Source organism: Cyanistes caeruleus, chromosome 5, assembly GCF_971803275.1.
Source record: "Cyanistes caeruleus chromosome 5, bCyaCae1.hap1.1, whole genome shotgun sequence".
NCBI classification, from domain to species: domain Eukaryota; kingdom Metazoa; phylum Chordata; class Aves; order Passeriformes; family Paridae; genus Cyanistes; species Cyanistes caeruleus.
Genome location: NC_141705.1, coordinates 78,335,341 through 78,360,012, shown reverse-complemented (window position 1 = coordinate 78,360,012; position 24,672 = coordinate 78,335,341). Strand labels below are relative to the sequence as shown.

At 40.4% G+C, this 24,672-nt stretch overlaps 2 protein-coding genes across 2 annotated transcripts; one reads left to right on the top strand and one right to left on the bottom strand.

The window, feature by feature from the left end:
• The first annotated feature begins 1,117 nt into the window (after positions 1–1,117).
• LOC147653289 (uncharacterized) lies at positions 1,118–23,995 on the top strand. The gene is made up of 7 exons (XM_086890630.1): positions 1,118–1,219; positions 4,138–4,252; positions 5,815–5,869; positions 6,093–6,189; positions 22,705–22,819; positions 22,962–23,088; positions 23,697–23,995. Exons 2-6 carry the CDS (start codon positions 4,223–4,225, stop codon positions 23,046–23,048), a joined length of 384 nt encoding a protein of 127 aa, XP_086746756.1. The 5' UTR covers positions 1,118–1,219; positions 4,138–4,222; the 3' UTR covers positions 23,049–23,088; positions 23,697–23,995.
• LOC147653290 (uncharacterized) lies at positions 1,485–4,367 on the bottom strand. Its single transcript, XM_086890629.1, has 4 exons — positions 4,120–4,367; positions 3,984–4,019; positions 2,494–2,613; positions 1,485–1,907 (listed from the first exon to the last, which is right to left on the bottom strand). The coding sequence occupies exons 1-4, from the start codon at positions 4,270–4,272 to the stop codon at positions 1,788–1,790; spliced, it is 429 nt and encodes a 142-aa protein (XP_086746755.1). The 5' UTR covers positions 4,273–4,367; the 3' UTR covers positions 1,485–1,787.
• Positions 23,996–24,672: the final 677 nt, after the last annotated feature.

Below are 24,672 nucleotides of genomic sequence, written 5' to 3'. Positions count from 1 at the left end.
TTGTTACTGAGCTCCAACCTTTCCTTATGAATTGGGTGAGTATCTCTTTACCATCTTTTCCTGCTTTCTGAACTATTTTACTGCTCCTGCCTTACCTAATGCTTCTTGTTTAGGGACTTGGGAAATGTCTTGGTTATTCCACGTGGGATGTCCAGCTGCACGGGCTGACTCCAGGGTAGGTTTTATCCAACTGCCAAAGTTGAGGGCTCCTGTGCTTAAGGAAATGATAAAGGAAGCCTCACTCACTGAGAGAATTTTATTTAATGAAAGCTGCTCCTTTGCCCTCTCTCTGGTTGCTGAGAGCTGGGGCAGCACTGCAGACGAATGTCTGAGCTGATACTGGAAGAGGTTTGCAAAGCCACGTGTTGTGTGTGATGCTGTTTCTTTCTGCATGCTGCATTTAAGAGTTTTTGGAGTAAGAAGGAATCTCTGTAAAGAGAAGGATTTTTCTACAAAGATTGACAAGGTAGAAGGAATTCTTACACTGAACTTTCTTGCCTGTTTTCTCGTCTTGTGTGTCCTACTGTGTTCAAGTGTTTTTGTTATTACTGTGATCGGATTTGAGGAGAGGGTGGAGCTTAGCTGTTTGTGGCTGAGGTGACTGACAGTATTTACTTTCCTGAGTCCTTGTGGGTGGGGGCAGAGCACTCCTTCACCGTGGGAAGAGGAGTAGAGAAACAGTCTGCAGTGCTGTAAGTATTTTCCCAGTTTTGGCAGAAAGCTGTCATTAACGCCTGTTTTCTCTTTGCAGCATGTAAGGAAACTGCTGGGTTTTCCATTGTTAGTCTGGTTTTAAGTGTAAGGTGAAGTACTCCATACCACACCCACCAGGAAAGCACGTCAAAGTCTAAACGATAGCTGTTGTAGTAGGCTCACTTTCATCAGTTATAGACTGCCTTAGTATTGTCCTGGGCCTTTTGTGCCATGAAAAATGCTCTTTCACTGTTTCTTTGTCACTACCGAGTTCATCTGCTGCTGGGAGTAAGGACATTTCTGAGGTTTCACAGAAAGGCTTCTGACAATGCAGTCTATTCACATGGATTTATATCTTAATCCTCAATTTCATGTCAGTTTTGTTGTTCCGGGACCTCAGTTACCTGCACTGTTGTTATTTCAGGTGTATTACTGATGCTTCCCTGTCTCTGAAGAATTTCGAGAACTGCATATTTTGCTTACACCAATGAGAAAAATGTGTCCTGCAGGAAGCTTGTGTAGCAAAGTAGGTACAGCTCAGGGAAAAAGGAGTTTGTTTTCTGAGGGGAAGCAATTTGGTGCTCTATACCTTGTGATGTGTGCCAGTGTAAACTGGCATTTTATATTGCTTATAAAAGGTTATCTGCAGGTGTCTTCCTTTGAGTCCAGTACCTGCACACTTGCACGGTGCTGAGTACTTCATTGGGGCTTTTTGTGTGTTTTTTAAAAAATTGAGTATTAAGTCACCCATAAAAAGGACAGTGTCACAACAAAGAAGACTCTAGATGTGATTTTTACATGTCCATGACATTTATTAAATATAGTCTACAAATAACTTTCAGTAGCTTTTTCAATAAATAGTTTTCTCAGGTTGTTGACAAAGTGACAATGAACGAGTTTTCCAAAGAACGTTGAGCCCCTAGGGCTTACAGAAAGGATCAAGTGTGATCTTAGACTCTCTCACCACCCACATTAAGAACATTCAGTGGTCTCAAAATGGACAACAAGCTAGTAGTATGCCACATGGCAAAAATATATAAATTATTCAGAATTAAATATTTCAATAAATAATGCAGCAGTAAAAATAAAAATGGTTATACAATTTCTGTCAGCATGGATTGCAGGAAGTTGGTCATTTCTTGGTGGAATTCAGGAAACTTTTTCTTCTCATTGGATTCACACTTCTTGCACATCGGGTTTGAGAAATCAGGATCCTGCAATACAGAGGATTTTAGTGATTGGTGTAAACCTTCTTGCTAGCTGGTTTTAACAATGATACATCAACTTCTGTAAAGATTTTCCTTTAACAAAAACCAGCCCTTAATATTGGTAGCCTGGAGAGTACTCCTAAAATGCTACAAGGATCTCTAGGCTATGGACTTTATTTTAGTAGTATGTCAGGGTGTGCTATATGCATCCCTGGGCCCTCCAGCCATAAGCTTATGGCACAGTTTCCAAAGCCATTGCTATGTAAATTAGTGTTATGCTCCTAAAAGCAAGCTTTTTGTCATCATAAGATGCTTTGTATGATTCAGCAAAGAAAATGTCATATTTTGTTAAATGTTGGCTTATATAACCAGTAGGGCTCAAATCTGTTTTATTGCACATTACCATGCAAATAGATATTTTCACAGAGTTAATCTTGGCAAATTTTTGTACAAAACCCTGTGTTTTCATGAGTTGATAACAGAGATCTTGGTGCATGAACACGCTGATCCTGGCATGGTTTTTCACTAATGGTGAAACACTTGGTTCTTTTTATTTCCCTTATTTTGGTAACACTTGTAAAAGATTGAGTACCTCAAGATCCTCGAGATTCTTTTCGATACTTTTAACATATTCCTTTTCCTTCTCTTCCACATCTTGTTTCAGGACCTTCAGTTCTTTCAGGAAACATGCTAGAGTTGTGTGGTTGCACTCCTAGAACAGTCAACAAAATTGTTATGTGTGTGACTTGTTTTCCTTGTTCCTGTTTTCAAATTCCCTGTTATTTTTACCCTCATCTCAGGAACGGAGCTGTTTGTTTTCTGCAGTGTATTACAGTTCATTTGTTGCCCTCAAAGTTGTATTGGGGGATGTTACATGTGGCCTTAATTCTTAATTTTGAAAAGTGAGTAACCTGTACAAGATGCTTGAAGTGTTGCAGTATCTCTTGGGGACAGAAAGCTGCAATATTTATTCCTGAGCTGAGCCTTACTCCTGGTTGCCATCTGAAAATTGTGGGTTAGCAAACAGGTGGCCTCTCCTAGAGGCATCTTCAGTTGGTGCACTTGCGTTACTCTATCTAATGTCTGCATCAGAACTGGCTTTTGAACAGGGTAAATAACTATGTACCATTTCTGCAAGCTATTTTAGGCACTCACAAATATGTTACTGATCAGCCCCAAACATTTGCGTTTAAGCCCTAGAGCTCTGAGATAGCCAGGTCTTAATGCTGCCAGCACATGAGAAAAGGGACACAGATAAGGAAGTGGTTGCAGAATCTGACTTAAAATCTGCACTGAAACAAAAGTGTTGTTAAGTGAGAAGTCTTCTGAATTAGAAACTTAGCAGAGGTTCAAAGCAGCTAACAGATAACTCATGTAAAGCTTTTAGCTACTTCCCAGTACTAAATAATTCATGCTCTTGTTTACTGTGCTGTTTGCATGCTGAATGAAACGTAGTACAAATCAGCAGCCTGTCTGCAGTAGAGCTGTGTTTGGAACACTGCACACTGATGTGCTGTGTTTCAGAGAGAGGTGACCACAATGATGGTATTCTTGTGGGAATTCAGGTATTAACTCAGTGCCACACAATATGATTTACAGCTTATGTATCCAGAAGGGCTTGGTTAAGTTTTATTCATTGAGAGAATTAAGTAGAGCATAACTGAATTTCATCATTGATGAGATACAGAAAACTTACAACATCTTAAACAGAATCAACCAGTGGCTCTGCCTCTAGTTTAGGTTAGATGTGGGTGATTTCATGTGGATACCGCTTTAATCTATTTCTAAGTCTGGTTTCATTCTCAGAATTGTTCCTGTGATAGAATTAATAGTATTGCCTCCTGCAAATCTTATACCATCTTTAAGTTGTTCATGAACCACTTTTTTCCTGTGAATTCAAGCATCTTTTAACCAGGATGAATATGAAGTATTCATTTTGTATTACTTATTGCACAGAAGCACTGAAATAATATTGCATGTCAGCCTTTTAATGCTTGAGAATAAAAAGCAAAAGCAGAAGTTTCTTTAAGAAATTGCACTCCCTATATTAAATTAAAATTGAACAGAAAAATTCAAACTCACCCGTTTGTCATTCGGTGTGTAAAAGTCAAGGAAATTCTGTAGAGAAGTGGTGGGGGGGAAAGTTAATTTTTCTGAAAAAATTGCATAGAAAAAACTATACAAATGTATCTTCAGGTAGAAGAAAATCACCACTTACATTGTCGATGTCTTTCAGGAATTCTAAATCAATTATTGAAGCTTTAAGACGTTGCTCTTTTTGAGCAGGTGATAGCTCAAGAGGTGCTCCATAAGCTGCAGTCATGAGAATTACTGCTGCAATACAGCCGAAGGTGAGGACTTTGCACATCATGTCCGTGTTATCTGGGTGCCAATATTGGAGTTGGAATGGATGGTGAGAGCTGATAAGTTGTCATTAAGCTGTTTAGTGTATTTATACTCTTCTTTCTGAGGGGGGAAAAATATGGGGGCGTCACAAAGAAGAGGTTTTATTACACATTTTTTCATATGTTCTACCTGTATGGCAAGAATCATTACTTTTGTTTTTCCTCCCCTGATGACACTTTGGAATTTTTATCAAGCAGGAGGGATTTTACCTACATTCACGGCTGTAAGAGAAGCCCACACTCAACTTTTGGCAGCCTCTCTTTGTGCTTCCTGCATGAAACACTTTTTCCTTGCTCTGTCCTACTCCCCCATAGAATAGGCCACAGAATGTACTCCTGCCATACAAAATGTCCTAAAGGTGTATAATTTAATCATTCCTTTAGTGAAGAAGAAAGAAGCCTTAGAATCTTAGTAATTGTTGATTAAACAACAGGAAGAAAGTTGGCTTCCTGTCTGAAGGTGGTTTTCTTACCTGTCATCTTCTGCAAAGGCATTTGTAAGCTTAGGTGCCTAACTCAGTCTTTATAGCATCAAATTTGAAACATTTATGGAAAAAATCCAGCAGAATTCCTTGTCTGGGGAAGATAAACTATTCCTTCTATTGCCGTTTGTCTTAAAGCTACTCTTCTCTCTTTGTGTGCAACTTTCACTTTTCTGCAGCTTAGAATGAAAATGCACCACTGTAAAATGTTTACAGATTTTATTGCTGATACCTAGCCCACTGCATCTTCTGTATCACAGCACTGAAGTTGACAGTAGGCAGTCATTTGACACTGAACTCTGGCATAGCCAGTATTATTAAATTGTTTTTCTTTTTTGCTTCATGTGTCTGTTGGCTGATTTCTTTGGGATGTAAGGTGTTTAAAATTCATGGTTTCCTTCATTTTGAGTGTAGTTCACTCATTTGAGCCATATACTCCCCATCCTGCCCAGCAGGTTCTGACATTTTGTGAAACACACTTCTGATCAGTGAATTCAGCTGCTGAAGCTGTGTGGAGTAAATTCTGTTTTGTACACTGCTGTTGTTTGAAATTCTACAGCATTTCAGATGTGCAGAACTGGGTGGGTAACTGTTTTCACCCACCATTGCATTCTGGAAACCTACATTACATGTGCTGATCCTGCAGTCAGAGAGGATGTGGATCTACTGGAAGTTGGTTAGAATACATTTTGGCTTAGATTAAATACAACCATTACTGTAATTCTTTTTATTAGTGTGTGTCTGTCCCTTAATCATTAACTCAGTGCTAATTAGCAGTGCAATCCCAGCTCTAGAGAACATCTTAATTTCCTGGTTTTGAAACAAGCATTTAATGTCTATGGTCATAAGCAAGTCTTAGTAGCTACTGGAGCTTGCAATATTGTAAGATTTGTGCAGTTTCAAACTTTTTCTGGCACTTTCTATTTGTATCTTGTATTTATTCTTGGTAATTAATTTGTAATGAGGTCAGCTGCTGAGCACTGGGTTGTCAACTTTTTTCCAGTTTCCTCCTGTTTTCTTTTTCAGGTCTTGGAGAACTTAGAAAAAAAAGAAAGCCTGACCATTCTGTCAGAACTTTTCAGTAAGTTTGCAGCCAGGTCTGTACAAAACCATGTACAAAATTGCAACTCTGGTTGTAGTCCAGATGTAATTGGAATTGGAATCAGCTCTTTATCTGTTCATTCTTTTCAAAGACCAAAGAGGCTTGCACATCCAGGCAGCAGGATTGCATCTTAATATGCAGCATTTAATAAATTGTGCACAGGAATTCGAGTGATTCATTTCTGATTAATATTGTGCTGCAGGATTGTGGTCCAACAGGAGAAAACAACGGATCTTGTTTTGGCCATTTTTATTGGATGTACCAGGTGAGGAAGAGATGGCTTGGAATGTATTGATGAGGTGAGAAACAGCAAACCCTCAGTTAATGTTAATACACAACTTGCTGTGCTGGTCAGATTTCAGTTATCATGCTCAGTCTTTGCTCATATTTATTACTGGGCAAGGAATTACTTGGGGTTTCATTCATTGATTTAATCCTCCCATCTTCACTTCACCAGAGTTGATTGCATTTTAGCAGGAAATTAAGTTACTCTTTTAAATTGCCCTGGAATCACAGGGGATAAAATAGTGCTAGAAATGCTGAACTGGAAAAATCCTGTCTGTACAAAGTATTGGGGCCAGGTACCAGTGACCATGTCATACAAGGGGTTTTTATTTGCTTTTAATGCACTATTATGAAAGGTTAGTTGATTTATATATCATTTTATCTCAAAATTCAATATTGTTATGATAAAATAATATATAAGAAAATGTAAGATATAAGAAATTGCACCCTGCCTGAAATGCTTGAAGAAACACTTTAAAAGCCTTGCCTAAATTTTCAAGGAAGATTAATTAGCTGTAAACCACATATTTCCAAGGGAAACAATATTTGTGGGTCATGGATTTGGAAAGGGAGAAGCTTTTTATTTTAGTGGATTGTTTATACTTTTGGTAGTACTTGTGCCTAATTTAAAGAATAAGGGCTGATTTTCTCTTTTAGAAAGTGGCTAAAAGTAAATGACACACACTGACTAAACCCCTAATCTATACAACTTCAAAGTCTGGAAAAGTTTTTACATAGGATCTGACTCCTCTCAGTTTAGACTAACTTGTCCTTCTAATCTGAAATCTTGCAATTTTTTTTTTTTCATTTTTTTTTTTTGTTTCTGCCCTTGCAAACCTGCTGACTGGTGAATTTTGGGGGCAGGTTGTAGTTTCATTGAGGCATTTGGCCTCAATGATCTTGTTGATCAAGGTGCTTGCCTCCTTTCTCCATCCCCAGAACAAAGCAGTATTCAGCAGAAGTGAATGTCTTGGTTCATACTTCAGTTCATGTGCAGGTTTTTTTCATACTCCTGTTACAGTACAGCATTACTGTCAGTAGAGTTACAGGAACCACAGCGGAGTTCAACACTGAAATGATGAAAATGATAGCCCATTTTTGATCATGGTCTGTTGATTTAACACTTTCTAGCTGTGTTTCAGAGAATTTTGGGGGAACAAAGGTTCTGCTTGCAGATCTCATAATTCTAAGCAATAATCTAAAACAAACCTCTAACATTCATATTCTGCTCAGTAGGGAGACTTGTGGAAATATGTTGAAGATTTGAATAAAGGATTGAGTGACAGTTGTTTTTCATTTGATTTTAAGCCATCAAAAGGAGACATTTACCACTTTTTCAGCCTTTTCTCGGTCTTTCTCATCTTTTTGATAGATGTCACAAGCAGAATAGTTTCCAGATAAATGCAATGGATTCCCTAATGTATTAGTATTTAAATGCAGGAGTGAATAATGGATTTAGCTAGTTGCATATTGTCCCTGATCAGGGACACTGTTTCAGGAGAAAGTGCTAAAAAAATCCAGCCTCAAAGTGAGTAATTGTTAAGAGTGAATTTTTCCTGCAAGGATGTCAGTGGGGATTTTCTTTTAAGAAGGAGTTTTGGTTTTGGAGGCTTGACTAAAATGACCTGGAAATAATTAACAATTGGGAATCTCTTCACAAAACCAATGTTTGATGTAATCTTCCATTGAAAGGACCAGTATTAAGAGGGAATACTTTAAAAATAAAAAATGTTCTAGTTATAAATAAGCCTTGGGGAAAGGAATTTGAATCTCTGCATAGGAGCTGTGTGACACACAAGTTCCATCTTTCTAAAAACCTTGCCTGTAATTGTTGAACAGGTGTGGATTTAGTTAAGGTATGGGGGGCCCTGATGTTTCCTGTCACTATAGTCTACTTTAAAATTACTTTTCAGGAAGTAATTTTACAAAGGTTATGAACTTCGGAGTTGTTTTTTGTTTTCTGTTAAAATTTGAGATGATTCTAAGTCTGAATGAGAAGATCAATTACTGCAAGAGTTATGGCTGAATGCAGTTGGGAAGGTTGATCAATAAAGGGTAAGGTTTAGGGCTGGATGGCATGCACATTAAGATGGTGTGCTGTGTTTACAGAAGAAATAGTTCAATTGTTGCAAGACTTCTGGGTGAACTTGAATGACTTCTTTTTGTTTAGGAATAAGCTGTCTTCAGGAGGTTCAGCATATATTTACAAGGATGATTAATCCTGTTTACTCATGTTTTCCTTTTACATCCAAATGTACTTTTTGAGGCTGTCTCCACAGTGAAGTGTTGCCAAAACTTTTGTTGCCAACTTCATCTTAGTAGAATGTGCACCAAACCTGCTAAAAGTATTCTTGGTATACCCACAAAATAATACAAGTGTTAACCTCTACTAGTTTTGGTTCACACTTCTCCTTAGGTGCAGAACTGTAGAGACCAATACAAATGCACTGCTGGTGAGGCACAAATCCGTGAGGGAAAGCAAAATGGAGGTGTCCTGAAAGGAGGAAGACACATCAGAGCATCCTGGTCAGCTTAATAGGAGAAAGTGCTTTGTTGTGTCTGGAAAGAAACTGAGGTCCGTTAATTACTCTGAGTAGCTCAAATTAGAGCAATGATTGTTTTCATTTTGGAATGAGAAGTGAAGAGAAAGCCCAAAGGCAAAAGATTTCTGCTTTTCAGTATTATTGTTTTGCAGTGGAAAAGAGGCTGGTGCATACACTGACAAGCCAAGTTGTTGCCAAACTGTTCTCAGGGTCTGGATTTAAGAAATGTGTGACAAAATGCAAGTTGAAATTGCCCTTCTGGGTCAAAAGGCCAGTGTCAAGTTACAACCATACAGGATGTGAACAGCCCACAAACAAAGAACTGTATCTTTCCTTGCTGTATGCTGTGATAGTGCACGTGCTAAGCAGATGGCCTAGATTTGTCACTAGCTAGGGACAAAATGTGTTGAGGGACCCCCTCAGTGCTGGCCAGCTCCCAGTTGTGCTCAGGCATTGTTATGACATCGTTCCCGTTCTCTCAAAGTTCCCTTTCCTGATTCCATTCTCCCTTTGCTCACTTTTCCTGCTTGCTTCAGACTGGCTGTGTGGAATTTACTGAGGAACAACAGGGGCTTGCCCACACTGCTTTGTTTTTACCACCATTGTGCCCAAGGCCACTGTGATATTCCTGTACTTCCTTGAACCACTCTTAGGACCCACAGAACAAATGTTTGGCAGGTTCCACACATCAGCCTACTGTGCCTTGGCATATTTAGATCCTGGATCCTGCTAGCTTTATTTGATGGTTTTACCTTTTGGTCCTGGTACTGGAAGAGATGATGAGTCTTCCTATCTACCTGTGCAGTGACACTAAAAATTAGGTGGAACTCTGTCCACAAGAATTGCCTCTTTTCTAGCTTTTCTTTACTGTCCTACTTGTTTGCTGAACGAAACAATGGAAATTTGATTGTGTTTGTTGGCCTTGCTTGAGCTCTGGGAAGCTCTGCTCTTCTTTGGAAATGAGGGGACTACAACCCTTTCCCTTCTTCACCAAAAACAATTAGAAGTTGCCGTTTTTTTTTTTCTTTTTGAGTCCCCACAGATATAATCAATACAAATGCAAATTTATTGTGATGATTACAAGGGCAAATTTCCGTACTGGTGAGCTGGCATGACGTGAATTTGAATGTAAAGCTGGAAAAAAATACCTTTTGCTAGGAAAATCCTCTGTGTCAGTGGGATTCAGAGCTAAGTGGTGTTCCTGGTTCTTTCCCTTTTACTCATGTTGAAAATTTTAAGATAGATGGCGGGGAACCATCTTTGGTCCTAATGCAAATGTTGTAGTAGACAGGCTGAATTTCTCAAGTGTCTCTAATGCTTTGTTACTACTAAAATGACAGTTTTAAGGAGCTTTCATCTGTTCCTATTAGGCACAGCCATTCAGTATCTCTAGTTCATTCAAAAACGCTCAACACAAATGTTTTAGGTATAGAAAAATTATGTTCAGTTGATTTGGCACAAGAACATCAGCACCGGGATCAGAGCTAAATTTATACCCTGCTCAGTAATATGCGTGAGACAATGAAATTCATGCAGTATGGTAAGAGAATATTTCATAATTCAAATCCTGCGGTGATTTTAGTAGTGCCTGCCCCTAGAGCTGCATGTCAGCCCCAGCCACGTCATGACCCCATAGCCGAGCGAGCCCCGCGTGTGCGTCACCCTCCCTCCTGCAGCTTGCTTTTCTCAGAAAGGAAATGCACTTGCGTGGGCTGCAGAGGAGATTGGGTGTTCTAACTCGCCTCTGATCTGGACGATTGGGGTAGCACCAGTGTCAGCTCCCACCCAGCTCTCAGCCTCAGCGGAGAAATCAGACATTGCAGTGTGGTTCTTCCCTTTGGTGCCTAAAGGGCGTCATGAAAGGCTCTGGAAAATCCATGAATTTTGGTAAAAGCAAATTTTTCCAAGGTTGTGTTGGAATGGGGATCGTAAGTTTCTGCAGCACTCAGCCAGTTAAGAAACAGACTATTAAATTCCAAACCAGTGGAGACTTCTTAGGTGGCAGAATTGCAAAAGGTGCGAAACACTTCAGGCCTAGAACATATTTTCTGTCTAAAAGCATGCACCGTTACTGTTATTCACATTATAATCATGCCCAGCCATGACCAGTCAAATCCAAATCCTGTCTGTTCACTGTACAAATGCAGGACAGAAGCTGCTGTCATGTTACACGGAACACACCACTGAGCAATTATGGGTAATAATCATTCTTAGAAGACTTGTGGTCAGCAGGATTAAGGTGTAAAGTCTTGCACATCAAGGTTTCCTGGCGTTTGGGAAAGATGCTTTTGCATTTCTGCAGCTCTGGAGGCAGCTTACTGCAAGGCAAGACTGAAGAGCACAGTAGTAGAAAGAATGTGACTGATTTTCACACTTGCTCTTCTGAAGCAATGGAAAGTACTCTGAGAAAAGTGGGCTGAAGATCCAAATACTATAAAACCTTTTGGTCTGTGACCTCATCATAGCTATTGCCATTTACTTTTACTCATTAATATTAAAAAGTGCAGGAAATAGAAACTTTGATCATGTAGTTAGAGGTTTCATAAGGGACCACAGTGATCTGATTAGAGTTTATACTCCTCTTTGGTTTCTTCAACCTTAATAGAATAGGAGAAGTCTATTAAACCACAGAGTACAAGTTTAAGTTACACAATTACACTGTGTAGTGAATGATTTGCTGCTTCAATAGTCAGATCTGAAGGTTAGTAGAACCTACTGTGGAAAGCGAGGTTGAAATTTTAGTGCTGGGTTCTCACTCGGTCTCTGGACTTTCTTCATGACAAATTTGGCAATGGAAGCAAAAGCAATGGAGGAATTTGCTGGGGCATTGGTCTTCCCACCGTTATTCAAATTACTGTACTTTTCATTTTCCATATCTCTCTGAAGGAAAGATTGACAGTGATTTATTGGTGGCAAGTGTGTCACAGCAACTTCAGTCATATATTCCATAACGAAATGCATGAGAGAGTAAGCATTTGGTCCCCCTGTGCTGTCCAGATCCCATTTTAAAAATTTGAGGGATATAAAGGGTTTGAACAGGAGCCAGGAAGTCCCTGGATGTGTCATTTTGTGCCTATTTGATTTCAAAATTTTGAAGGAAAGCAGCTTTTGGATTTGGCATATCAGAAGTACAGCACATGAGAGAGGCTGGCTTCCAGGAGGTGGAGTGGGGACCAGCAAATGTGTGATCAGTGAGAAGTTCCCTTTCTAACACCAGTTAAACACCAGTTTTGGAACCAAGTATGGAAATGACTGTGGTTTATTCTACTGTAATCACCTAATTATGCTGCTGGCCATGGAGTGACATTTGCATCCAAATGCTAAGATGTTGCTTTCTGGAAGGTGGGAGAAGAGGATGGGATGGACCAAAAAAACCACATATGAAAACAGGTAACATAAATTCCCCTTCCATCTGTGGACAAGGGAGAAGTGAAGGATTTCAATCTGAATGCACTATGTAACCCCTGAACATCACAGAATATCCTCAGTTGCAATGGACCCATCAGAATCAATTCTAACTTGTGGCCCTGCACAAGACATTCCCAAGAGTTACACTGAAAGAAATTGGCCAGGAGACAAGACTCCTGTTTGATGCCTTTATGAGGATTCAGCTCTTGAGGTGGAGGACCCGAGGAGTTGCTTGCACCACAGCCGTTCCCACACTGGCAGCTCCAAGGAGGAGACACAATTCAATTTTGCAGCACACACTGCAGAGCTGGGGCTTCCATCCTCATGAGAGTAGCCAGGGGGCCTGATGTTCTGGCTCGTTGTCTAGGGTGATCAGTCCTTTCCAGTCCTCCTTAGGTCATGGTGATACAAGAAGATGGTTTCTAAGGAGGCTTAGGTGATTCAGGGAGATGATCCTTCATCATAGCTTGCTAGAATATGTTTCTTTGTCCTTTTATTCCTCTGTTAGCTCGTTGTTTTGGTGTCTTGCATGTCTTAATTTGCATATTATCTGGTTGCACAGCTTCATGGGAGTTGCATTGTTCTAGAGTGGCACAGCTTCCATGGGAGTAGGTTCTGTGGCATACCTTTCTAATGAGTAGCTTTTATTAGTGTGGCCCAGCCCCCATGGGAGCAGCTTTGTTACATAGCGGCAGGGAAGTAAGGGAAAGGAATAGAACAATGTCTCATAAGAACCTTTAAAACACTTCAGAAACTGGTAAGTAATTAACATTACTAATAACCATTGGAGTAAACAAGGTGTACAAGGTTTACAAATGGGATAAGAACATTAACTGTACATAACTAAACACAGTATTTTAACCGGGGTGGATTTCTTGAGAGATTTTATTCGTGACAATTCCCCGCTCTGTTTATTTGATTAGGTTTTTCAAACCTGCATCAATTGACGGTTTATGGTTCTTGGGGGCATAATTCTCTTAGCTTTTGGTATTGTTCGTACATTTCTTGGGCTGTTTTATGGTCGGACTCTTAGGTTTCTAACATCATGATTTTAGTTTGTTTCTGGCCAGCTATTTCTGGGATTTGGAGACTGGCTTGCACAGTTGATGTTATGGTCCTAATTACACAGGGAAGGAGACATGGTAAAAATAGAAGACTTAAAAAGGCACTAGCTGCAATGAAGGCTACTTTTTTCCACCACTCCTTTTTGAAAGACCAAAAATCATTCCACCAACTGGAATTTATTAAGGGGGTCCGCTCTTGGGTGCCTACATATGAGATTTTTCTTATTTCTCTAGAGATGTTTCTGATGACTTCACTCTTATCATCAATCTCCAGGCAGCACTCTGATGAGTTAAACTTCCCACAAATTCCTCCTTCGTTAGTCAATAGGTAGTCTACAGCTAGTCAAATCTGGTATACTACTGCTCTAGTTTCAGTCAATTGCTTGCTCTTGTGATCTAGGGCTAGAGCTGTTTTGTTGGACACAATTTCCAGCACTGCCTGGAGTCGGATAATTCTGTTTAACATGTAGATAGGAGTGTGATACCCCCAGGACCCATCATGGGCCCAAGTGGCTGGCCCATAGGTCTTAATTATTTCCTCAGGAGTCCATATTTTACCTTTCAATGCCTGGGAACACCCCATATCTATTATATTTCTTTTCTTTCAGCTTCCCTTTCTTAGATCATCATGAAGTGGGATCCCTAAGTTTGATCCAGATTCCTTTGGTAAGAAAGAAGGCTTAATGATTCTTACTGTACAACTCCCCTCCCAGTCCCCTGGGAGGTGGGTATAGGCCATATTTCCACAGATCCAGAACAGATGTTCTGGAGCTGTCCAAAATGCATCTTTTAGTTCCATTGGGTATTCCCAATATTTGGATATTTCCCTAATTCCCCAAAAGGGATTCACCCTCTTTCCAGCACATTCATATAGTTGGTATCCTTCATGGAAAATGCACCCCTTTTCCTTTTTTCTAATTGACCAGTACTTGTTTGGTTCTCGAGGGACCCATTTTGTACCTGAATCTTTTATCATTAAGTACCTCCTGCAAGCCGTTTTTCCCACATAGGTTGTATATCCTTTTCCAGTCCTTTTTATACACTCTTCTCCAGTTATCTTTGCCTTTAAGTCCCACTGTTCTCTTCTCAGTCCCTTGGTTTGGAATTTAGGTTTTGTTAATTTCCATCTTAGAATATCTAGTGGTCCTAAACCAATCCTTTCCCAGGGCCAGACCTCAGACATCTGCGTGTTTCCACACACCCAGCCATTGGTTAAATTCAACTCTCTACTAATTTTTTCCATCAGGTCTATAAACAAATTCTTTCCTAAAGGTTCATCCACCTCTTTTCTTTACCATTAACCGTTTCTCTTTAATTATGTCTCTTATTCCTTTGTTTTCAAAGCAAAACCAAATTTCTCCAACCGGACATTCCCTGAGCAGGCGTTGCCTAAATGTGGCTGTGTTTTTTGTGATCCAATAGCTTTTCCCATCTTCCTGGCATGTGTCCAACTGGGAATAGTCAAAGCAAGTGGGATTTATATTTGTATGGACTCTCATTAAAGATCCCAGATTCTCCCCATTGTAAAGGGGTTGATAGCATTTTGTGCAGGGATTTTCCTTCCCTCTCACTTAGACGAGAAGCAAGCTTAACACCAAGTTTACCAAGAGTCTGGTATGAGCTGGTTTTCCTGCAGCAAGCTTCATGGCTCACTCACGTCCTTAGTCTCACCCGGTCTTGCCACTTGGACAAGGTGTTTTCGTGGGGATGGCAGCATCCATTCTTATTATTCCCACGTTTCAGTAATTTTTGCAAGCCGTCAAGAAATGCTTGGTGTGAGAAGCTAATTTTATAATAGTATATAAACTTACAATAGCAACAACTAGCAACAGTAACAACAATTGTAGGACTCTATTAACAGCAATTTTAACTTCAGTTACCACAGTCTCGTAGTCTCTTGCTGATATGTTTGAGCCTGTAAGTTCTTCAGTTCACCTTGGGATGTTTTTTGAGAGTTACTTTAAGGTTGGTTGGATCTCTGGTGGCAATCCACTGAGAGGGAACCTTTGGTGATTCATCTGAGCTCAGTCTGTCATCAGGTGGGGATACCGGTCTTTTTACTCAGGTAATATGTGTCCAGCCTTTTTCTTGAGTGTTCACAGCGGTGTGGGATGTCAGCAGTACCTGGAATGGACCCTCAAATTTAGGGGTTAGTGGGGTGGTGTTCCGAGATTTTATTAAAACGCAATCTCCGGGATTAATCTGATGAACATCTACATCAAGGGGAGAAGTTTAGGGAAGATACCTCTTTTCCTTAGACTTTCTAAGGTTTTGTTGATAGTTTTTAGATATGTGCGGGTTAAGGCGTCTCCTTCTAGATAGTCTGCTGTGCTGTATGGGGTGAGTAGGAAGGGCAGCCCAAACATCATTTCATAGGGAGACACCCCTACGTCTGCTCGTGGTCTCGTGCAAATTCTCAGAAGGGTGAGCGGTAAGCACTTAAGCCAGCTTAGGTGGGTTTCTATGATTAATTTAGTTACTACATTTTTTAAGGTCTTGTTCATCCGCTTTACCCTTCCGGAACTCTGGAGGAGCTGAGGGGTATGAAGCCTCCATTTTATTCCCAAAGCCTTGAATAGGAACTTCCCTAAGGGAAAAGATCTTTTCTACCTTGGAGATTTTTGATCGGGTATTGCAGTATGACCCCTCTGCCGGATTTATACTAGAGGGAGAACTTCAAGAGGAGGTGGATAAACTTAATTCTCAATTAGGAGGAGGTAGTGGGAGAGTAGCAGGAGCAGGAGAGGAAGATGAGCCCATAGCTGGAGACACAGGGAAGGGAATTGAGGAAGTTGGTAGAGGGGTTGAAGAGGGGGCTGAGGGTGTGACAAGCAGGGGCTTTGGATTTTGGGCACAGATGTTTACATTTGAGGCAGGAGATGGTGAAGGGATAACCAGGGCTGGTGGAAGGTGTGGGCTTACAGTATTAGGTGAAGGTGGTAGCAGGCCCACCCCTGCTGGAAAAATAGAAGTTGCAGTTTTCAAGGAGTGAGGGAATGGGGTTTCAGTGGAAGGAGAAGCTGGGGAAGGACTCAAGGTGTTTATTTCAGTAATTGGGGAGGGGTTTGAAGGTAGAATTGCAGGAGGGGCTAGGAAAGGGATCTGGGGCATTGCTGGGTATACTGGGGTAGGAGGAAGATAGTCTAGGGGATCCCATTTGCTCTGAACTTCTTTCTCTGACTCCTTTCCTTCTTTATCCCCTCTTTCTTGTTCTTGCTTCTTAAGTTTACACATCTTAACAGTCTCTTCTTTAGTGAGATCTCTTTCCCAACAAGCCGCATAGGATATTTGTTCTAAATTAGGGATACCTTGACCCCTTAAATAGCGGTTAAGTTGGGAACAAACCCAGGGATCATTGAACCCATACCACGGCCACTCTGCTTGCAATTCTAGATTGGGCCAAACTTCTGTGCAATAATGAATCATTTTAACTTTATCAAGGCCCTTTGTGGTATTACATGTCTCCCATTTGTCTAACAATTGCCCCAGTGGACTGTCGAGAGGGATGTTCTTTTGTGTTTTCCTCTTTTTCTGGGGTTTTACTTCCTTATACAATTCCCAATCCTTGTGCCTCTACCCCAACAAAATAATTAAAGAGAGGCAAATTAATCTCTACTCAACACAAACTCGGTTCTTACTCTAGCAGGGTTCTATAGCCTGGATGATCTTGAGGCTTAGCCCTTTAATCCAGCTGCCTATAGTTCCTCAACCCTAGCAGGGTTTTATAGCCTGGATGATCTTGAAGCCTAGCCCCTCAATCCAGCTGCCTATAGTTCCCCTAGTTCTGTTTCGAGGAGTGGGTCTGATGGGGCTCTCCCTGGCCCCCTGCCCACCCTCGATCCGGGCTTGCTAGCCCCTTCTGAGAGTCCGGTCCCAACGGGGTAGCGCTCCCCTTCCCAGCACTCCCCTGCGTGTGACTCACACCTGCCCCAGTCCTTATGTGCCCAGGCCTACTTGGGGTCTGCAGGTCATCACACCAAATTATATCCTCCAGCCGCCTGGAGTTTTCCCAAGGGAGACACCTCAAACTCTTTATCCAATCGCTTCCCCTCGTTCCCGGCCAGCCCCCTCGCGGGAGTCTGGAACCGCGGTAGTGGAGGGTCCTCACTTGCTCCAGGGGTCTGAGCTGCCAGCCCCTGTCTCACTCACTCTCACACTCACTCGTCTCCCTACTCCCACCGCTGGTCACTCACCAGTCTCTGACTGACGCTCCTTGGAGTTGATGTCCCAGGCTGAATCCTTGGTCCGTGATAGCCGATCTCCCCATGAAGGTCCAACAGGCAGTGGTCACTCAGTGGGCATGCCTATCCCGGACGAGCCCCCAACTGAAAGAAATTGGCCAGGAGACAAGACTCCTGTTTGATGCCTTTATGAGGATTCAGCTCTTGAGGTGGAGGACCCGAGGAGTTGCTTGCACCACGGCCGTTCCCACACTGGCAGCTCCAAGGAGGAAGCACAATTCAGCTTTGCAGCACACACTGCAGAGCTGGGGCTTCTGTCCTCATGAAAGGCCTGATGTTCTGGCTTGTTGTCTAGGGTGATCAGTCCTTTCCAGTCCTCTTTAGGTCATGGTGATACAATAAGATGGTTTCTAAGGAGGCTTAGGTGATTCAGGGAGATGATCTTTCATCATAGCTTGCTAGAATATGTTTCTTTGTCCTTTTATTCCTCTGTTAGCTCGTTGTTTTGGTGTCTTGCATGCCTTAATTTGCATATTATCTGGTTGCGCAGCTTCATGGGAGTTGCATTGTTCTAGAGTGGCACAGCTTCCATGGGAGCAGGTTCTGTGGCATACCTTTCTAATGAGTAGCTTTTATTAGTGTGGCCCAGCTCCCATGGGAGCAGCTTTGTTACATAGCGGCAGGGAAGTAAGGGAACGGGATAGAACAATGTCTCATAAGAACCTTTAAAACACTTCAGAAACTGGTAAGTAATTAAAATTACTAATAACCATTGGAGTAAACAAGGTGTACAAGGTTTACAAATGGGATAAGAACATTAACTGTATATAATTAAGCACAGTATTTTAACCGGGGTGGATTTCTTGAGAGATTTTATTCATGACAACACCATGTACCTGAGAGTGTTGTCCAAACACTGCTTGAGCTCTATGAGGCTTGGTGCTGTGACCCCTTCCCTGTTCCAGTGCCCAAGCACCCTCTGGGGGAAAAAGCTTTTCCTGATATCCAGCCTAACCCTCCCTGGTTCAGTTCATGCCATTTCTTCAAATCCTGTCCCTGGTCAGTAGAGGGAAGGGATCAGCACCTGCCCCTGCACTGCCCTTCGTGAGGAAGCTGAAGACCTCAGTGAGGTGTCCTCTCAGTCTCCTCAAATACAAATAAATCTCTTATACATTTGAGGATTTCCTGTAGGTAAACAAGAGGATTTCCTACACCTTAAGTGCTCAGTGCATGGATCTGCTACTGTGCATTATCACAACAATGAAAAAAAAGGAATTTTCAGTATATTGTTTTCAGATTTAGGTTACGAAAGAGAAGTGAACATGCAATTTTGTTATTATTTTGATTCTAGAAAACTGCTTTTATATTTATGCTAAATTTATATAATTGCTTTTTACTGCAAAACATTCCTTTTTTTTGGCCAATCTGACACAAGCCATTTGTGTCTGAATTGAGGTGTAAAGATTTGAGCCAGAAACTGAAATAAAGTACCAGGTTTTTGTCACTGGTTCCTAATCCCTGCTTTCCAGAAGCCTTTTCTGGTAATTAGCTTTCAATGTAAAGTAGGAGGCTTTGATCAGCTTTTAAGTAGCCCAGACAAAGCTCTTCATATTTGCAGAAGGAAATGAAACATTATTACTGTGAAACGTTTCATATTCAAAGGAAATTTTAATGGTTTTTTAAAATTTTGATTGTTTTGATGTTACATGGGTTTTATTTAATTTTTGTCATGTTTTGACATCAAGTTACCATCAGATTTTGAATATTGCTCTTTTAAAGAGATTTAATGCTGATGGTTTCTTTCTGACCATGTCAAGATGGAGTAATTGGTTATGGAGTATAATAATAAGCCATTGTTGGCATGAGCATCTGAAAATTGAAGCTTATTAATAGAATTCTATGTGGTTTTGGTGATCTTTTTTCCCTTTCTGGTGAAAGGGAATTTTTTTGTTTTGGAATTCTTAGTCAGTCAAGCATTTTATGGCTGAAAATTGACTTCCCCTGATGAGGCAAGTCAATATACCCTTTGTAAAGGGGAGATTATATCAACTGATAATATTAGGCATTAAAATACCTTAAAAATACTACGAATTTAAGAAAATGAGAATATTTGCTGCTGAATTAACTGATCAACTGTTTCCTAAAACAAAGAAGTAGAGGCAAGAAGAATATCTAATGGATAGAAGGAAGGAGTTTTTGGGAAGATGCCACTTCTTAGGATGCCAGCACTAAGCATGACAGGAGGATTCTCTGATTTTTAAAATCTAAGAATCCATTTCCTATTTATTTAAGAGGTGTTAAATTGAGCCACTGAGTTTTATTGCATCCTACTACACTTCTCTTCCATTTTTGAAGGTGTAATAGCAAAATTGTTACTGTGCTTTCTGTCAAAAACATAAGAAGTGACTAGAAGTGGTCAAAAGTCACATTGGAATAATCATGGTTTGGATTTATGTGGAAAAGAACTCGGCTGCTGTGGAAAACAGAGTAGTAAGAGATGTACAGATTTTCCTGAGACATGTTGGTAAAATCACTACAAAAGTTTGTGTTTGATTGTTTGTTTGCATTTACTCCCAAACCAAGAATGTCACTCCTTAGAAAACACTGATGGAGGCTTAAAAATTTAGGAAGAGTTCCCTGCCTTTCCTCTTTTTAAACCTAGCCTTGGGCTATGTTTCCAGATTCATGGAAGAGCCCAGTTATGTTGAGAAATTCTAGCTGATTAAGCACTAGAGGAAATGTAGAAATGGCACATAGTAGAAGTTTGGATCAGGTTTCAGCTGGAGTTTCTCAGCTTGAATCTTTCAGTACTTAAAATTGAGTGCATTTGTCTGTGAAATAAGAGATCCTGGCTTATCTCACACTATTCAATGGCTATCATTTCAGGAGGTTGTTTAGGAAGTGCATATGCATACGGGTGGTGTGTAATGAAGGTTGCTCTAGTACAAGGGAAGTATTTTTGGGTTTTTGTTTGGTTTTTTCCACATTTATAATCCTTTGAGAACCTGGTCTGGTGGAAGATGTCCCTGTTCATGGCAAGGGGGTTGAAACTAGATGATCTTCCAACCCAAAACATTCTGTGATTCTATGTTCCTTGGCTTAAACATCTATCTAAAATTTTGCTTAATTTTAAATACTTATTGTTGCAAATGTTATCTTTCAAAACTGATCTCCCAGTATCTCACAATGCAAAGCCTGTGTGATTGAGACAGATTTCTCTTACAGCATGACAGAAAATAGCAATTCTGACCCCATTTCCTATCTTTTTAACAACAACAAAAAAAAGTTAGGATACAGAATACCTCTTGTGGTATGGGTTATAATTTCATTATTAACAAATGTGATTCATTGTTAGAAAGTAGGGGTTTCCCCCTATGCTATATAATAGGTCTTTGCTTGTGGTAATTCAGGGTTTTCCCTCTCCTGGTTTTTTTAGCTGGGTTATAGAGTCTTAATTCTTCCTGTTCTCCTAGATGACTGTATATTAATTTCTTCCTTTCTGCACAATCCTGATGGGTTTTTGTAGGATTACCTAGAGTGGTAAAGTGTGACCTTCAGCAGAGCTGTGGTTCAGAGGCTCCCATGTTGTCATTCTGGTAATGACACTGCCTCCCCCGTGGCTGAGGAAGTTGCTGACTCTGCTTTAATCTTCATGAGTAAATGAGAGCGAAATTTCACTGCTGCATTTTGCAGGAACTTGGTGCCTCCTTCTGAATAATCCAGTGTTGGTCCTGATCTCACAGAAACCAAGAACTGATTTGCATTGATTAATTTCTTCATTTTGATGTACAGCTTTGGAACACTTACCTTGCACATCTATCTCCTGCTTTTGGCTCATTTTTGTCCCCCCAGTGGAATTGGTGATAAAATAATGCACTTTTGCTTAATAAAATTAGGAAGGATGACATGTAGTTCTGAAATAACACACTCGTTTCCAGAGCATGTCTCCATTCCAAAAGTAATTTTGTTACTTTATTCCAATGAACTCCTGCATTGCCATGTGGCTAAATGATTTTTCCCTAATGCTGGTTTCTGGATCCATGTAAAATTTTACAATTCTTTGTCTGGTATCTATGAAAATCTGTATATTTAGATTCTATGTTAAGAAAAACTGAGGCAATAATATCTGAGACACTGTGTATTTTAGAATCTATCCTATAGAGCAGTATCATTACTGCCTCCAGAACTCTTAGCTGTGTGTGGCTAAAGAAAAATGTCAAAAGGTTCCATTTAAATGCCCAAGGAAAAATCAGAGTGAAATCAAGGTCTGTGGGAGAAAAATTTCTGATGTTAAACAGGAAGCACAAATATTCAGCAGAAATATTAGCAGAAGCTTCATGTATAACTCTACAGATGTATACATGTTCATTTTCTCACTCATTTTATCCTCAAGATTTATTATTTAATTTATGGGAAACTCAAATTATTTAAGCCACCTAATTTAATGTCTAAACTGGAAATTATATAAGTGAAAAGAAATAATAATATTTTTTTGTGTGTTTGCCAAACACCTGATAGGAGGAATACCAACCAGTCCTGTAGCCATGTAGCTTAGCCAGTGTTAAAAAAGGAGTTGTATTTACTCTTTGACAATTCCAATACTAATATTATCTGAAGTTTGTCCTGTATATGGAGTTTCTTATTCTTGATGTTCTGTAATAATACCCAACTCCATATCCATGTTAATTGGACAATTAGTAGTAATTTCCTTATGTAGAAATACGTTCCTATGTTTTCCACATGTAGAATTTGGACACAAAGATCTAAGTATTCATTTTAAATCTCTGTGTGCCTGGACATTCTCTGCAAATCAGTAGAAGCAGAGATGGGGAAAAAAACAAACCAACGAACAGCAAGTTCGAGATGGTTGTATTTGGGAAAACTCCAGACCTGCTATGCAGTGCCCTGAAAGTGAAAAGCATTTCCTTTGCTACTGTAGATAAAAGGATTGTGTGGGGCCTCTTGCACTGCAGCACTTGTGAGAAATCCTGAATTCTAAGTAGAAGTGAAAGGACTTTTACTTGTGTTCAGAAACTAAGTTGATGTTTTTTTCCATACAGAAAATGATTGAAAGTTTGTAAGGACAAAACAACAGAAGAAAAAAAATTCAGAGTAAGGGTATGAGCTGGCCTTGACTCAATGTTTTATTATATTTAAGAAGTACAGGTGCGTTAGTCATATTCTCTGAAGGATTTCTTGTAAAAGAGCTTTGCTGTTTGTAAGCTTTTCCTGTGATTAATGTTTTAAAATAGAAGTGTTTTTTAAATTAGGTGAATTGGTACTTTGGAAATTGATAATTATGAAAACTGAAATTATCTGCTCCTGGCTTTCAGGGACACTGAGTGCTGTGAGCAGTGTGCAGAGAGCTGTGCAGAGGAAGCCATTTCTGCCGGGGCTGGGCCAGTGCGTGGTTCTCAGGAAACTCCAGGAGGTGACACAGGACCTGTGGTGAGGCCCCATCTTCTGGTGCCTCCTCCTCTGGCCTCTGCCTGTGGCTGTGTGTCAGCTACGAGGTGTAGCCTGTGTTCTCTTCGAGGTCACATTTTTCTCCTTTCACTGAAGATCTATTCTCACCGTTTAAATCTTGTAGGACGAGACAGGAATTGAAACCCACACACTGCAAAATAAGGGAGAAGTACAGAGTAACAGGGAAGCTGGTTCCATGTTCATGTTGTAAAGCAGCTAAACCAAATCAAGACTGTAAATAATAATAAAAGGTGGGCCACTTCTAGTATGATCTTGAGTATCAAAGGTCTGAGATCTAATCACTCTCAGACTCCTGTTAAGGTTATTGTTAGAAGCCATTAACATGGCCAGTTTTTAGTTGGTCACCATTTACAGCTGGAAGCTGTCAGAATAGCTTTTTATAAATAAGCAGCATTCAAACAGACCAACAGAACTGGAATTTTCATCATATTTATGATGACAATTAGAAAACAGCATTTTACAAGTGTATGGGGGCACATATGTGTCTTAAACATAGTTTAAAATATGTTTGTCATACCTTTTAAGACGTGAATCATTGATCTTCACCTGAAAAACTGAGCATGAATTATCCAAAGCCATGTGACTGCTGATATCTGACTGTTTCTGCAGAGCAGTTTCACTGGAGTAAACTCATAGGCTTGGGGCTTTGTCTTGATGGAAAATAAGGAGATCTGTGGGGCCTGGGAAAGCACCCTGGGTGCTTTTGATTGTGAAATGGGTTATTGATGGATCAATACTCATACAGAAACTTCCATGGAGGGAGAAGTTTTAAATGATATTACTGTCCATCTTTGTTCTCCCAGTGACTTTTCAACCTACGGTTTCTTTCATTCCACAGAGGAATTTACTGACTGCTGTGTACCTCTGCTGCTCTTCATCTGACCTTTATTGCTCTGCTGCCCACTGAGTTGTTCTTAAAGCCTAAAAAAGGCATATGTGTCAGACTGGGAAATTTGCTGGAGAATTGTCTCAAACACTGAGACAAATCATGTGAGAACCAGATAGAGCTAGCTAGATACTATTTCCCCACCTCACAGAAGTGTCACTTTTTTAATTTTGACCTTTATTCCTCTCCATGTCATTCTGAAATTATGTTGAAAACTTTAATCTGTTTTAATAAAGAAGAAGCAGCATTAATTAAGAGTGAGACTGATCCATAGCCATCTCTGTAGGCACCTCCTCTGGTACCTTGGTGGAGTGTGTCCCATTGGACAAGCCAAATCAAGCAGAGCAGGGTTTGGAGTTGAATTCCAGCAACCACTTCCTATCCCAAAACCCTGCACTCTGCTCTGCTCTTGTTTACACGCTTTTGTTTGTAACAGAAATTCCATCCTGGACCTGAGAAATGGTTCTTGCTTAAACTTTTGTCAGACTGTTGCAGTGAAAGTTGTTAAGTTTCAATTTCAGCAGATTGTTATCCTCCACTGGAAGAACTTGCACTGAAAAATTCCCAGTCCAGTCTGCTTCTGAGTTTGCCTTGTACATCTTTTTAAGGGAAGTCTTCTGATGCAGGACAGTTATACTTTGTGAGGTCATGTTTTAAAAGGCAGAGAGTCTTGAGTCAGAGCAAGTATGATTTGCCTCCTAACCCTTTCCCCCTGAAAAATGCAACTGTTGGCAACTGGTAGGGGGAAGAAGTGGGAATGGTTTAAGCCAACCCTGCCCAGTGCAACAGGTGGAAAAGGAGCTTGAGGCAGTGGGTTCCTGGTATTTTGTTCTTCAATGCCATAAATAAATTCTTAATGCCAGGTCAGGTGTTTTGGAATTTGTAGTACACCTTTCCCATTACCTCCAGCTGTACCTGCTGCATTCCA

Coding starts and splice junctions, on each gene's coding strand:
- LOC147653289 (XM_086890630.1), top strand. CDS start 4,223: ATGAGAATTACTGCTGCAATACAGCCGAAG. Junction 4,253..5,814: donor CTGCTGCAATACAGCCGAAG/GTGAGGACTTTG, acceptor TTTCTTTTTCAG/GTCTTGGAGAACTTAGAAAA. Junction 6,190..22,704: donor GCTTGGAATGTATTGATGAG/GTGAGAAACAGC, acceptor CCTGGCTTTCAG/GGACACTGAGTGCTGTGAGC.
- LOC147653290 (XM_086890629.1), bottom strand. CDS start 4,272: ATGATGTGCAAAGTCCTCACCTTCGGCTGTATTGCAGCAGTAATTCTC. Junction 4,020..4,119: donor TCCTGAAAGACATCGACAAT/GTAAGTGGTGAT, acceptor ACTTCTCTACAG/AATTTCCTTGACTTTTACAC. Junction 1,908..2,493: donor AGAATCTCGAGGATCTTGAG/GTACTCAATCTT, acceptor TCTGTATTGCAG/GATCCTGATTTCTCAAACCC.